Consider the following 15,858-nt stretch of genomic DNA (forward strand, 5'->3'; position numbering starts at 1 on the left):
GGATGAATTACATCTTCAAATTCTTTAAGCAATTGCAGACTCTATAAAAAAAAACTTTTGGGGCATCTGGGTGGCTCAGGAGTTAAGCGTCTGCCTTTGGCTCAGGTCATGATTCCAGGATCCTGGGATCGAGCCCTGCATCAGGCTCCCTGTTTAGCGGGAAGCCTGCTCTCTCTCCCCCACACCCCCTGCTTATGTTCTCTCTCTCACTGTGTCTCTTTCTGTCAAATAAATAACAATCTAAAAAAACCCAAAACACTTTAATTTGTACAGCAAGTGTAATGTTTATTTGGTCATCATTTGGTGTGAGTGCATTATGTATATATTAAGTTTGCCTCTTTTATCTCATTAATTCGCTTTATAATTACAGTAGGATAACTTGCACCTAACATAATTAAATCTCAAAGCAGTGCTAAATTTGCTTTTTTTCTTAGTTATTTGGTAATTTATATTATGTAATGTTAATGTGTGAATTTTAAAATTTTGTAAATAGATTATTATGAAAATTAAAACACTATAAAAATTTATTAAAGAGAATATCCATGAACTTCCATTAGGGAATGAGTGATTTAGTATCACTCATGATTCTTGAAAAGATACAGTCTGATACATTAAAAATCCTACAATCTGTGGCTCTTGTTTGAATGATCTTTTTAGGCATAGTGTGAAAAATTTTGGCAAACGTTAGCTAGAATAGAAGAGTTCAAATTTTGTTATATTTATAGGGTATCCTTGTTAAATTCTTAAAAATAAATTTCAGTTTATGGTGTAATTTATAAGCATAATTCTAATTTTAAGTAAATATTGTAAGTTTAATGACAGTATAATCTTTACATTTTTAAATAAAGTTTATTTTTAATTTTAGGGGCTCTTGGGCGGCTCATTTAGTTAAGCATCTAATTTCAGCTCAGGTCATGATCTTAGGGTTCTAGAATCAAGCCCTGTGTCCAGCTCCATACTCAGCAGGGCGTCTGCTTCTCTCTCTCCCTCTCCCTCTTCCCCTCCCTCTGCTCTTGTGCTTGCTTGCTTGCTTGCTCTCTCTCAAATAAATAAATCATAAGAAATAAGTTTTAGGGGTGCCTGGGTGGCTCACTTGGTTAAGCAACTGTCTTTGGCTCATGTCGTGATCCTGGGGTCCTGGGATTGAGTCCCACATTGGGCTCCCTGATTGGCAGAGAGTCTGCTTCTCCCGCTGACCTCTCTCCTCTCATGCTTTCTTTCTCTCTCTCTCTCAAATAAATAAATAAAATCTTTAAAAAATAATACGTTTTGGGGCGCCTGGGTGGCTCAGTGGGTTAAAGCCTCTGCCTTCGGCTCAGGTCATGATCCCAGGGTCCTGGGATTGAGCCCCACATCGGGCTCTCTGCTCAGCAGGGAGCCTGCTTCCTCCTCTCTCTCTCTCTGCCTGCCTCTCTGCCTACTTGTGATCTCTGTCTGTCAAATAAATAAATAAAATCTTTAAAAAAAAATAATACGTTTTTAATTTATTTCTAGTATAGTTAACATGTAGTGTTCTATTAGTTTCAGGTGTGCTGTGTAGAGATTCAGCAATTCTATCTCTACAACGCTCAGTGCTCATCGTAAGAGCACTCTTAATCCCCCTCGCCTATTTCACCATCCCCCAGCCCGCCTCCACGAGGTAGGCATCAGTTCATTCTCTATAGTTAAGTGTCTGTTTCAATTTATACATCTTTTGTTTGCATCAACATTTGTGAAATTTGACATAGATATGCCTGTCTTGAAAGTAGCTGATAACAGAAACCTGGAATGTATGTTTGTATGTTTGCTTTTTTTTTTTTTTTTAAAGATTTTATTTATTTATTTGACAGAGAGAGATTGTGTTTTTAATGTCAAATTCCACTTGTTCACTGCTGGAAAGCAATTGACTTTTGTCTGTTAACCTTGTATCCTGCCATCTTCTTGTAATCTCTTATTAGGTTCTCAGTTCTTTTGGATTTCTATAGTGATCATATCACCTGTGTCCTCTCCTCTCAAGGGTTCCAGGAATATATTTTTTTCTTTTAATACATTAGAAACTGTATAGTCTTATTAAATAAAATATATTAAGTCCACACATAGTCCTAATAAAGCACTTCAGAATCCACTATGTGCTCCCTGGTCAAAAGACAGATTATAAGCAATCAGGAAGCATTCTTGTTCTTCTCCTGTAATGACCAGAGAGTTGTGCTTTCTTTGGTTTTTTAGACTGAGGTGAATTATTTAGTAAATGTGGATGTAAAATAAATGTATACTCTTTTAGGAAAGAGTTAGCTATACTTTGATATCTGAAGTTTTTTGTTTGTTTGTTTCAATCTCATCAGCTGATATTCATGACTTCTATATATTCATGACTTTGTGACATAATTGCCATTAGGAAGATACATCAGGATTTTAATGGATTGCCAACTTTTTTCCTAAAGATTGATATATTTATAGCAATATGTTTATAAAATTCAGAGTGTTCCTTTGTGTTACTTCAATGATGCCCTGAATACATACTTTATGTTGATTTATATCAGTGTTATGTCAGCCACAAACAGCATCTCTATTTAGGTTTTCTTCATACATTTTACATTTCAGTGTCCTCAATCTTCCAAAGAAAAGTAGATACACACAAGGCCTATTTAAAAAGAGTCTTTCATATCTTTGATGAAGATCAATCAGCTCCATGATTTCACACATAGACTAGGAGCAGAAGTGGAGCATGAAGTGGTAATATTTGCTTTTCAGAAAATCTCAGATACCATGAATATAAAAAAGGGTGCATTGGAAATAATTATATCTACCCAAATATCTGTCCTCTTGATCCTTTGAAGAAGTATATTGTCAAATAAATTGTTTCAGTTCTGAATTATTCTCTATAGTGAATACTCTGATAGAGTATTATCTGAAAAGTATTAATGACTTGCTGCTTTTACTATGAATTCAAGAAAAGTCGTTGATTTTTTTGTTGTGTTGAGCTTTTCACTTGTTAGGATGGAATGCTGACTTCTAAGCTCCTTAAATGTACAATCAGAATCTAGAAGTCTTTATAGTTTTCTAAGAAGTATTTATCTGCAGCCAAATTTGGCTTCAACTCTGTTGTTAATTCAAGTATTGAGGAGAGGGAAATTACTAAGGATTAGAAAAGAATAGCAAACAAAGGTAATATAGTTATCCTTAACTCTTTGCACGTTACACTGGGTATCGTTTGATTATTTTGTTGACTGCTGCTTCTTCAAAAGAATTTTGCTCTCCCTGGAAAAACATATATGGGGTTGTTAATTTTGATTCCTCTATTGTATAGGAGAGAAGAGTGGAACATGGTGGACTTCGAGCAGTTAATGACCACTCAAAGAAATAATGACAGTTGTTACATAGAAGGATTTGTAGTTTTAGAAAGTGGTTTTAGATTCATTTTCTTATTTGGTGTTCACACTACTTAGAATGGTTGATATGGAGGTTTATTTTTTCTGCTTTGTAACTGAGGAAATTGAGAAACTGTTACTCTTGTCCAAGCTGGTATGTTGTAGTAAATAGTAGAGCCTACATGAAAATAAAAGATTTCTGGTTTAGAGGCTTGTGTGCTTTCTACTGAACCACAGTATTTATCCAGAACTAGGACAATAAGATAGTGTCCTGTATTTAGCGGCATAGAATATATATCTTTACCATTGTTTTGCCTTGTCTACGGCCATACCACCCTGAACACGCCCGATCTTGTCTGATCTCGGAAGCTAAGCAGGGTCGGGCCTGGGAGACCATTGTTTTGCCTTGGGACCTTGGAAATGATGAATTAAACCACTTTTTACCGTGCACTCTGTTTTGATACTTAGCAATTTATGTCTTACAGAGTTGTGACACTTAAAATGCTTGAGAAGAAAGATTTCTTTGATTATTTTATTTTTAAAAAATGATTTATTTTATTTATTAGCATTGGAGAAGAGGGTTGAGGTGGGGAGAGAGAGGATCTCAAGTAGACTGTGCACTGAGTATGGTGCCCAATGTGGGGCTTGACCCCATGACCCTGAGACCATGATCCAAGACAAAATCAAGAGTAGGATGCACAACTGCCTGAGCCACCCTGGCGCCCCTTTAATTATTTTTATTTTAATTTCTCATTATTTACAGCATTTTACCCATTTTGTTTACTTTGTTATTTTTACTTTCATTATCATAATTGTTTTGTCATTATGATTACCTTAGTGAGATATTACATTATAGACCCATTTCATATTTAGAGGGGAAGGAAAGAACAAATTCAGGAAAGTAGGAAAATGGATGCCAGAATTTATATATTCAAATCAGTGCTACCTTTCCAAATAGTTATCTTGAGAAGCTATATACTGCTGCCATTGCTCAAAATATCCAGTGGATCTCATTTTTAAAATAATGGGTATAGAATTTTATTTGCATCTATACAAAGAGGTACATATTTAACATGAAAATGTTAGTCAACTCATTCAGTACTTGTTGGGTTTACATGATAATGATAATCAACATTCAGAACCTTTTAAACTAGGGTGTATAGATTTGGAAACAATGGTTTTGATGAGTATTTTTGTAGAGTAGATTGATAGAGTGGATTATCTTTAAATTAATGATCTTTTTTTCTCCCCCTTAGTCAGCAGATAAGCAGCGAGCTCTAGAAGAAACCAAAGCCTACACCACCCAGTCCTTAGCAAGTGTTGCCTATTTGATAAATACCTTGGCCAACAATGTCCTACAGATGCTGGATATTCAGGCATCCCAGCTGCGAAGGATGGAATCTTCAATCAATCATATTTCGCAAGTGAGACAACACTGTTTTTCTATTTTGCCTATGAGGAACACTTGTTAAACATAAGCTATCTGTATCATGCTGACAGCCTTTACTATGTGATTTACTCACACATATGATTTGGAAAATACAAATTCAGTATCAGGTTGTTTTTTGTTCTTTTTGTTGAGTGATTATCTTCTCTGTGATTTTGACAGGGAAGATTTTAATGGTTTCTATTAAAATTCAGTAGTCATAGGAAAATAATCAGCATTGAGGTAAAAATGTGTCTGGTTTCTTCCAACTTTTACCAGATTTCATGTTTCTTTATCTTTCTTAAAAGATATTAACATGATAGCCTTATCACTTCTTTAATTTTTCTCTTGGTAGGATTTTTGTGCTCACTTCGGCAGCACATATGCTCCTGGTAGGATTTTTGTTTACCAGGATGGTACCATACCTACATAATGGACATATTAACCTAAATGAACTTATGAAATTATCCTTATATAAAACTTAAAAAAATTAATGTTATACTTTTTCCATTTTAAAATCTGTTCTCATAATATATAGAAACAATAAAATGGAAAAAAACCCCACCTTTTTCTACTGTTCAAACTTTTCACCTTTACTACTTTGCTTTACTTTGTTCCAATACTTTTTTCTTATAAATAGTTTTTAAAATGTAGGTGTGATTGTATTATGTATAGAATTTTGGATTTTACCCTTTTAACTTACTGTGGTAACAGACATCCTCCCATGACGTTATGAGCTCTTCATAAACATGTTCAATGGCTGCATAATGTTGCATGTATGTGTCATTACTTTCATATCCATTTTAGTATTTTGGAGCCATTTAAATACTTCACTGAGAAGCGAGTTTGTAATTGCAAAATGAATTAAAAAAAAACATTAAAAAGATAAAGGTTTTGATCTGCCTGCTTCTCTTTGATGAGATCTTTGGAACTTTCCTAGTTCAGCACTGTCCTTTGAGTGACTTGATGTAGTATTCTTTTTTTTTTTGAAGATTATTTATTTTTTTATTTGTCACAGAGAGAGAGTACAAACAGGGGGAGTGGTAGGCAGAGGGAGAAGCAGGCTTCCTGCTGAGCAAAGAGCCACATGTGGGGACTCTATCCCAGGACCCTGGGATCATGACCTGAGCTGAAGGCAGATGCTTAACTGACTGAGCCATCCAGGTGTCCGTTGATGTAGTATTTGACACTCTTTTATAACTAAATGATTAGAACTCTTCTGGAATAACAAGTTTTAAGATGTCCTTTATAAAAAAAGACATTATATTTTCTTTTTGTTCATCTTAAGAGTTCAGGACTCTTCTGAAATTGACTAATAATTTTTCAAAGTCTGAAACTTAACTTGTATAATTAAATAAAATACATTCCAGAAAATCAAATCAGATACAGGAGTACTCATATTATTGCTGTTACTTGAAAGTTCCATCAGACTAATTTAGAGGGATTAGTTGTTATTTAATACTAAATTTAATCTTAAATATGAATTTACTACTGTAACATTTTCTTTATATTCCATATAACCTTTTATTTATTTATTTTTTTAAGATTTTATTTATTTATTTTAGATTTTATTTATTTGACAGAGAGTGAGAGAGCACAAGCAGGGGTAGTGCCAGGCAGAGAGAGAAGCAGGCTCCCTGCTGAGCAAGGAACCAGATGGGGTGCTTGATTCTAGGCCCCTGCGATCATGACCTGAGCCAAAGGCAGCCACTTAACCCACTGAGCCACCCAGGAACCCCTAAACACTTTTTTTTTTAAAGATTTTATTTATTTGAGAAAGAGAGAGGGAGAGAAAGCATGGGAGTGGGGTCAGAGGGAGAAGCAGACTCCCGGCTGAGCAGAGAGCCTGATGTGGGGCTCAATCCCAGGATCCTGAAGCTGAAGGCAGATGCTTAACAGCCTGAGTCACCCAGGTGCCCCTAAACTTTTTCCTTTTTAAATAGGCTCCTTGCCCAGTGTGGATCTCAGTGCAGGGCTTTGAACTCATGAACCTGATCAAGACCTGAGCTGAGATCACGAGTTAGAGGTTTAATTGACCGAGCCACCCAGATGCTACCCACGTATAAACTTCTGTAAACTATAATTTGCTGCTTGTTGTATTGCTGTGTTTCTTCAAGTAAAAAACAAAACCCCAAAAGAATTGATGAGGTTTTTGTTTTTGTTGTTTTGTTTTTTTTGAATTGGTGAGTTTTAATGAATGAGATGTACATTTTATTATGAAGAGACCCCTTGGAGGAAACAATGATGATGAAATAGATGAACTTAGATTTCTATAGGAGGAATGTTGACAAATGGCTAATCTGATAGAGAATTTTGAAGTTTGAAAGTCTTAAAATTTTTGTGTGTTTGAAGTCTTAGCAAAGGACCTAAAAAAGAAAGAAGAAAAGTGTGAATACAGAAGAAAAATTAATATATTAGAGTTCCTAAAGAGGATGAACAGCTTGTTATTAGTTTGTAAGAGAAAATAGGAGTGATTGTGAAGGTAGTAGATAGTAAGCAAATGACAGTGAAAGATAATCATCTATTTTTTTATGTAATCTCCATATGCAGTGTGTGGCATGATCCAACTCATGACCCAGAGGTCAAGAGTCGGATGCTCTCCTGACTGAGTTGTCCAGGCTCCCCAATAATCATCTGTTTTTTGATAATTCTATACTACTTTGGTAGAGAAAGTAGCAGTCTTGAGGAGAAAGGTGAGTAAGTCTACCTTAAGTTGTAATTACTATGTACTCATTAATGAAAACATTTTTATTTTTGAGTAGCACATAAATCTACATATAATTAGTAGGTCTAATTAGTATGGTCTTTTAAAATATTTTAATGGAATAAGTGAAAAATGGGAAAGATAAGTGGATAGAGATTTAGAAGATCAGAAATAATAACAGGGGCCTGAGTCAGAGCCCTGAATATGTTGAATCTTCTTTTTTACAATTATTTATTTATTTATTTATTTATATTTTTATTTGTTTTGAATCATCTTCATTTGGAGTTGAACAATCCCTGGACGGGTGAGGTTATCTGCAGCTGTCCAACACCTGTTAAGTCTATACAAAATAGTATGTTGAGTGAGAGGTTGAATAAGAGAAATGGGGGGATGGAGGCTATATCTAAGAAATCAGTAAATTTTTAAAAAATTATCTATTTTTTATTATTTGCTTTAAGGATTGAAATATTTTTCAGCTATGTTTAATGTACAGGTAGAGTCCTTTGTTTTAAAAATTAAATGAGGGGCGCCTGGGTGGTTCAGTGGGTTAAGCCTCTGCCTTCTGCTTAGGTCATCATTTCAGGGTCCTGGGATCGAGCTCTGTGCCCGGCTCTCTGCTTAGCGGGGAGCCTGCTTCCCCCCTTTCTCTCTGCCTGCCTCTCTGCCTACTTGTGATCTTTCTCTCTCTCGGTTAAATAAATAAATAAAATCTTTTTTAAAAAGTCAAATGAATTTGAACTGAAAAATTATTTTATAGTATGTGAAAACGTTTTCTGTTTACAAAGCAAATACCCAGTAAATACTCTAAGTACAAGGATTGGCAAGCTTTTCTGTGAAGTGCCAGATAGTCAATGTTTTAGGTTTTGTGGGCCAAATATGTGGTATCAGTCTCATATTCTCTCTGTGTGTATTTTTTTTTAAAGATTTTATTTATTTATGTGACTAAGACTGCGAGAGAGGGAACACAAGGATGGGGAGTGGGAGAGGGAGAAGCAGGCCTCCCGCCAAGCAGGGAGCCTGATGTGGGGCTCGATCCCAGGACCCTGGGGTCATGACCTGAGCTGAAGGCAGCTGTTTAACAACTGCACCACGCAGGCGCCCTGTGTGTATGTTTTTAAACAACTATTTAAAAATGTAAAAAACTATTTTAGCTGGTGATATAAAAGCAGTCAGGGCAGATTTGGCATGTAAGCTGTAGCTTGCAAGCCCTTGTTCTAAAATACTGTTTTTTCCCCCAAATGTTTGATACTTACATTTTTTATTATTCTTATGCTTTATTAAAAATATTATGTTTTTAGAGGGAGTCAGGAAATTCTTACAATATCTTGAGACTAGATTTTTTTTTTTTAATTTGAGCAAAAATATTAGGTTTTGAGAATTTGGAGAGTAGATTTGGAGAGAAGCAAAGAAAAGGAGGTTCAGTCAAGTCAAAGACAAGATTACATGTTTATTGGATTGATTCTAGTGTCAGGAGTTATTCTGTAAGGGTTGTCTTGGTAGGCTGGTTGACAACTAGGAGATAGCAGATCTCTGAGGTATTTGATTTCTTTCCTTATTAGTATCTTTTTCCTGTCTCCTGGGTAAGAACTTTCTCACTTTTTAGCCTTCTGTGCTCTAGCTCTTTTTTCCATAGCTTTGGGAATGGGGAGAGTCAGGGATCGAGGTTTTATTTTGGTTCTTCTGCTGACTTGCCTGACATTTGACCAACTTGAACTTCAGTTTTCTCATCTGTAAAATGGTAGGACTGATTAGATGATTTCTGAGCTATCTTCCATTTTGAATTCTTTTTTCTTTTGAGATTCTCACAAATGAATTTTTTTTCTTTCTGTTCTGCCAACTTTGCTGTGTACCTCAATCTGTGCCCCTCTGACCTCAACTGTCTATTACTCTGATGTAACAATTATTTTCTAAATTATTCTGAATTAGAATCTGAGGATGGGAATTCCATTGACTCTACCAATTATGTATCCTGAAGATGTGTTAGGAACATACATAGTTGTGTTGTTTTCAACACAACAGAGTAATAACTCCTTCTCTAAATATCAAACAGGATAGAATATAACTATTTAGTGTCAGACTTTTTTGTAGTAAATGGATAATATAGCATTAAGTAGTATAGTAATTTATACCACACTCACCATCAGAAGTATTAGGATAGGTTCTTGATGTGGACTACCTTAGGTATTTTAAGGATGGCAATTTTATTATTTTTATTATTAATTTTTAAGTAATCTCTTACACCCATTGTGGGGGTCGCACTTAGAATCCTGAGATCATGCTCCACTGAGTGAGCCAGCCAGCTGCCCCAGGAATGGCAGATTTTTTTTTAAAGATGTATTTTTTTTACTTTTATTTTTATTATTATTATTATTATTTTTAAAGATTTTATCTGTTTGACAGAGATCACAAGTAGGTAGAGAGAGAGAAGGGGAAGCAGGCTCCCCACTGAGAGAGCCCAGTGTGGGGCTCGATCCCAGGACCTGAGCTGAAGGCAGACACTTAACTGACTGAGCCACCCAGGCACCCCCAAAATTCAATTTTAAATTAAGGAAATTATACTAAAGTTTATCAATATGTAATTATGCATAAAAAATAGGATTTATACAGTTCTTAAATTAACTTTTTTTTAAAAGATTTTATTTATTTATTTGGCAGACATACAGAGATCACAAGTAGGCAGAGAGGCAGGCAGAGAGAGAGGAGGAAGTAGGCTCCCTGCTGAGCAGAGAACCCAATGTGGGGCTCAATCCCAGGACCCTGGGATCATGACCCGGGCCGAAGGCAGAGGCTTTAACCCACTGAGCCACCCAGGCACCCCTTAAATTAACTTCTTTTTTTTTATTTTATTTTTTTAAAAGATTTTTTATTTATTTATTTGACAGAGAACACAAGTAGGCAGAGAGGCAGGCAGAGAGAGAGAGAGAGAGAAGCAGGCTCTGCACTGAGCAGAGAGCCCGATGCGGGGCTCGATCCAAGGACCCTAGGATCATGACCTGGGCCGAAGACAGAGGCTTTAACCCGCTGAGCCACCCAGGCGCACCTAAATTAACTTCTTATGTATAGTTTATATCATTTTATTAAAAAACGAATAACTGAAAATTATCATTTAGTAGTAACTAATTTGTTTTATGGGACATGAATAATTTAAAGCATATTTGTCATTTAAATAATTAAATACTTATTTGAAACAGTAACTTACTAATAAAAAATGGAAACATTTGAAAACACTCAACTTAGTTGAGTTAATCCACTGTAGTTGTTTGCAGATATTTTCCTACACTGATGGTCTGTGGTCTGAGGTACTTGTGCAGTACAGTCACCTCTCGATTATCTGTGTTAATGGGACACAACAGTGCATGGATAATCCTAAAACAAAGTACTTGATAGAGTACCTTCTCGATATCTGTTGTGGTCTGTATGTGTTTGGATCCATGAAGGAGATGTGAGAATGGGTCTCAGGCTTCCAAGGAGCTGGGAGCCAGTATGACCATCTCAAGGTGTTAAGAGGTGTTTTCGAGGCCTTGGGTTTAGCACTGCAGAGCTGAGATGCCACGGGGAAGCCCGCAGCATGTGAAATCAGACCCGGCAGTTGGAATGAGTAGGATAGAGACACACATTAATAAGGATCTTTCAGTAAGAATAGTCCACACAGTTGCAGTGATATTACTTGGTGTGTTTTTGGTTAACAGGTAGCAAAAAACAATAGTGTTTCTTAGAAGTGTACTTGCATTAGTTTTGGTCATCTTTGTGTGTTAAACACATATTTTACTTACCACATGTAAGAGCTGTTACTGAGATCTCTACTAAGTAAGAATAAATTTATTGTCATGTAGCTAGTTATTTCAGAAATCCAGGACAAATTTGGAATACTTTTTTCTTACTATTAAAATTCTTCCTAAATATCAGTGTTAAACTAGTTCTTCCAAAATTTAACTTTAATGCATTCTAGCTTAGTAATGTCAAAGAATATTATGAAGGCAAATGCAGTGGTGATTAGTGAAAGCTATGAATTTGATTTAGGAAAAACAGAGAAGCCATATTTTTAATTAAAAACATCATAGGAGGGACGCCTGGGTGGCTCAGTTGGTTGGACGACTGTCTTCGGCTCAGGTCATGATCCCGGAATCTCAGGATCGAGTCCCGCATCAGGCTCCCAGCTCCATGGGGAGTCTGCTTCTCCCTCTGATCTTCTCCTCGATCATGCTCTCTCTCACTGTCTCTCTCTCAAATAAATAAATAAAATCTTTTAAAAAAATAAAAATAAAAACATCATAGGAGCTTTACAAAAATTCTTTTTTTTTTTTAAATATTTTATTTATTTATTTAACACAGAGAGAGAGAGACAGAGAGACCACAATGAGGCAGAGAGGCAGGCAGAGAGGCAGGCAGAGAGAGGAGGAAGCAGGCCGCCTGCTGAGCAGAGAGCCCGATGCAGGGCTCGATCCCAGGACCCTGAGACCATGACTTGAGTCGAAGGCAGAGGCCCAACCCACTGAGCCACCCAGGTGCCCCCCAAAATTCTTTTAATACTTGCAGTTGGCTGTGAGTTGATGAGTGCTGAAGCTGGATGGTAGGTATATATATAGAGAGAGGGGTGTTCATTCTGTTACTCTAATTTGAATATGATTTTCCCCAAGAGAAAGCTTTGAAAAATTTGAAATAGGTGATTCCTGAAAAATTTCAGAATTTTATGGACCAAACTTTCTCCTCCTTCCTTATGGATCAGATTTGTTGTCTCTGTTATTCAGACTCCAAATAAAACCATAGCTATTTTCTGAATATATATTTGATTTTGTTCACAAGAACTCCTACAGTTCAGCTTAGTGTGGTAGTAAGATGGCAAGAATACAAATTATGCTCTTTGGTTATCTTAACCATTTATGACTTTTATTATGTAGATGTTTTTAAAAAGCGAATGAAACCGAATATCTGTACGTAGCCAGACACTAGAGACATTAATCTCTTAAGTCCACTCTTGTAACAAATTTGGAAACAATTGACATTTGAGAGGGCATAATGTAAGGACAAGTGAATTTGTCTTTCCTATACATCACTGGTTCTCGAGCAGGGAGTTTTACCCCCACGGGGACACTTGGCAATGTCAGACAGTTTTGGTTCTCAGAGCTTGGTTCCGGGGAGTGCTGCAGGTCTGCTGGGATGGTCTGCTGGGATACTTGTTCACATCACGCAGTGCTCAGGACAGCCTCCCACAACAACAAAATGATCAAAATGTTAAGAGTATCACTGTTGAGAAGCTGCTCTCGTTTTCTGAAGATATAGGAATTATTTTAGAGTAGACAGCTAGGAATATTATATAACCAAACTCAATTCTTGTGATTTTCTGTGGATATGTATGCTGTCAAGAATTATGTTTTAAACATGCCTTCAGTTTTTACTTAGAATTAATATAAGAAGCAACATTTTTCTCTTCAAAATTCCTCCAACCAATTCTTTTTAAAGTTTAGTGCTGGGAAAATTATCCTTCCTGATGAAGGGATGTATTTTCTTTTTTCTTTTTTTTAAAGATTTTATTTATTTATTTGACAGACAGAAATCACAAGTAGGCAGAGACACAGGCAGAGAGGAGGCAGAGAGGAGGAAGCGGGCCCCCCGCCGAGCAGAGAGGCCGATGCGGGGCTCGATCCCAGGACCCCGAGATCATGACCTGAGCCGAAAGCAGAGGATTAACCCACTGAGCCACCCAGGCGCCCCGGATGTATTTTCTTGAAACTCATTGTTTGCACTTTGCCTTCCCTCCCAGGAAGCTGGAAGAGCCCAGATCTTTTCCTTTGCTCTATTGGTTTTTGTTTTATCCTTAGTGTAGTGATCTGTGGGTTTGGGCTGTGTATTTGTGTGTATATAAAGTGAACATAGAAGTACTATATAAGTGCCTCTAGGCCCCAGGCATGATCAGATGTTTTTAGTGCTTTTTAAAAAAAGTCTCAGTTTTTTCAAACAGTTAAAAAATATGTGCTTAGTATAAAATGTAATTGTGTATTAATGCAGATATGGAAAGTTGCTTTCCCATTTTTATTCTCCGGAAATTTGTTAATATTTTCACCACAAAAATTTGAAATTGAAGGTTCAATTTGCAGTTAACTTAGAATTCGACTCTGGACAGTTGGGTTTGCCTTCTTATGGTTTCTTTTCTTTTCTTTTCTTTTCTTTTTTTTTTAAAGATTTTATTTATTTATTTGTCAGAGAGAGAGAGAGAGAGCACAAGCGGGGGAATGGCAGGCAAAGGAAAAAGCAGGCTCTCCACTGAGCAGGGACTTCGATGTGGGACTCGACCCCAGGACCCTGGGATCATGACCTGAGACTAAGGCAGATGTTTAACCTCCTGAGCTACCCAGGTGCCCCGCTTTCAGATGTCTTTTTCTTTTTTCTTTCTTTTTAAAGATTTTATTTGTTCATTTGAGAGAGCATAGAGGGAGAGTGAAAGGGAGAAGCAGACTCCCCACCTAGCAGAGAGCCCAATGTGTGGGACTCCATCCCAGGACCCTGAGATCATGACCTGAGCCGAAGGCAGATGCTTAACCTCCTGAGCCACCCAGGCACCCCCATTTTCAGATTTCTTAAAGTGATAGTTAATACTGTCATAATGGTTATCATCTTTTCATTTCTATGTTATTACTGGGTTCTATTTTAGGAGAGGGGAAAGTGAAGTAGGGCCGGGGAGGAAGTAATGTCTCTTAATTGCTGCTTGAGCCAGGAGTGGTGTGAGAGATATGAACAATTTTAATGAGGTTTTTTCCTACTTTTTTGACTGCAGTACACTGTAAAAAATATATTTTACATTGCATCCAATACACAATTTCTGTATGTATTCTGTATATCTGTATATCTATATATCTATATATATAGTTATATACATAAATAAATGTTTCAGGAAAAAATAATATGTGTATATACAGTCTAGTATTTATGTTCTTTTTTATTTAAAGTCATTGCTCTTCATATTTCACTAAATTACAACCTGCTGTTTGAAAAATGTGTTTAAGTGTATTAGTTATCTGTGTTTGTGCAGAAAGTCACCATCTTTTAGCAAATAGAAAACTAAGTAAAAAAACACATTTATCCTATGTGAACATTTAATAAATAGGATGAATTAATGAAATATTTTATAAATATTTGTCATGATAAAATCTAAGCAAACTTAAGTGTTTTGTTTTGGTAAAATGATGACTGTTAACAGTGTATGTATATTTTAAGCCTCTCTTTTTTGGTAAATAAAAAAGCATTTGAACACCAATGGAAATTATATTAATACGTCATTTTAAAATGTAACCAAATTAATACTTCGGGCTTTCTTAATCATTATGTTAGTTTAAATATTAATGGAGTTTGGGGAAAAGTTAGCATGCTTTAACCCAAAGGTTGGCACACTTTTTCTGTCAAGGCCCAGCTAATAAATATTTTAGGCTTTGCAGGCCATCAGTCTTTGCTTTAACTTCTCATCTCTGCCTCTGTGCTGTGAAAATATGTATGCAAGTAGAATAGCTAAATTTCTGTTCCCATAGGAACAGAATTCTGTATAATTTTCATGTTATGACATTATCTTTTTCTGACTTTTAAAAACCACTAAAACATGTAAACACTACTCCTGAGTTGTTAAAGCCAAACAAAACAAAAACTTCAGGTTGTAAAAAAACAGTTTGTGGGCCAGATTGGGTCTGTTGGCCATGATTTGCGACCCTTGCTTTAGCATAAAAATGGAGAAAGCCAGTAGCTCCAAAAAGGACAAAATTTAGCAGTGGAGTTCAAGTATATGAATAATGATGTTAAATCTCTGAGGATTTATATTTTTATTTTTCTGAGTAATAGAGCTATACATTTTTGTGTTGTGTTTATATTATGTTTTGCAGACTGTTGATATTCATAAAGAGAAAGTTGCAAGAAGAGAGATCGGTATTTTGACTACCAATAAAAACACTTCAAGGACACATAAAATTATTGCTCCGGCCAATCTTGAACGACCAGTTCGTTATATTAGAAAACCTATTGACTATACAATTCTAGATGATATTGGACATGGAGTAAAGGTAAGTATAATTTTTGTCAACCTTTTAAAAACAATAGCCCATAATGGAACTAACTCTTTAGAAAATTAAGCTTTTGTCTTTTCTTTCTTAGAAGCCCAAGTTTTGGCCCAGTTGTGGTTCTGAAGATTCCTTACTACTATAACTATTTTATCTTTCTTGCTTCTTCTTAGTGCTGTGTTTTCAAGTTTTAAATAGTCCTCTTTAAATAAATTGCATTTACTTAATCGGTTATATAGATCAGGCAAATAAGTATGGCATAATTTTTCTAATCTTTTAATGATTTAATATGACTAATTAAAAATTTCCTCAGCATGTTCTTAAAGTACCTTATCTCAGACA

At 36.0% G+C, this 15,858-nt stretch overlaps 1 protein-coding gene across 34 annotated transcripts in view; it reads left to right on the plus strand.

The window, feature by feature from the left end:
- Positions 1 to 15,858, plus strand: part of ABI2 (abl interactor 2) — a 123,961-nt gene that overhangs the window by 61,539 nt on the left and 46,564 nt on the right. For all 34 annotated transcript variants that reach the window (XM_059393284.1, XM_059393286.1, XM_059393283.1 and 31 more), the window contains exons 2-3: positions 4,604 to 4,771; positions 15,343 to 15,519. In XM_059393284.1, coding sequence (XP_059249267.1) covers positions 4,604 to 4,771; positions 15,343 to 15,519 — 345 coding nt within the window. The remainder of the gene's footprint in view (positions 1 to 4,603; positions 4,772 to 15,342; positions 15,520 to 15,858) is intronic.

The sequence above is a fragment of the Mustela nigripes genome, chromosome 3 (genome assembly GCF_022355385.1).
Source record: "Mustela nigripes isolate SB6536 chromosome 3, MUSNIG.SB6536, whole genome shotgun sequence".
Taxonomy (NCBI): Eukaryota; Metazoa; Chordata; class Mammalia; order Carnivora; family Mustelidae; genus Mustela; species Mustela nigripes.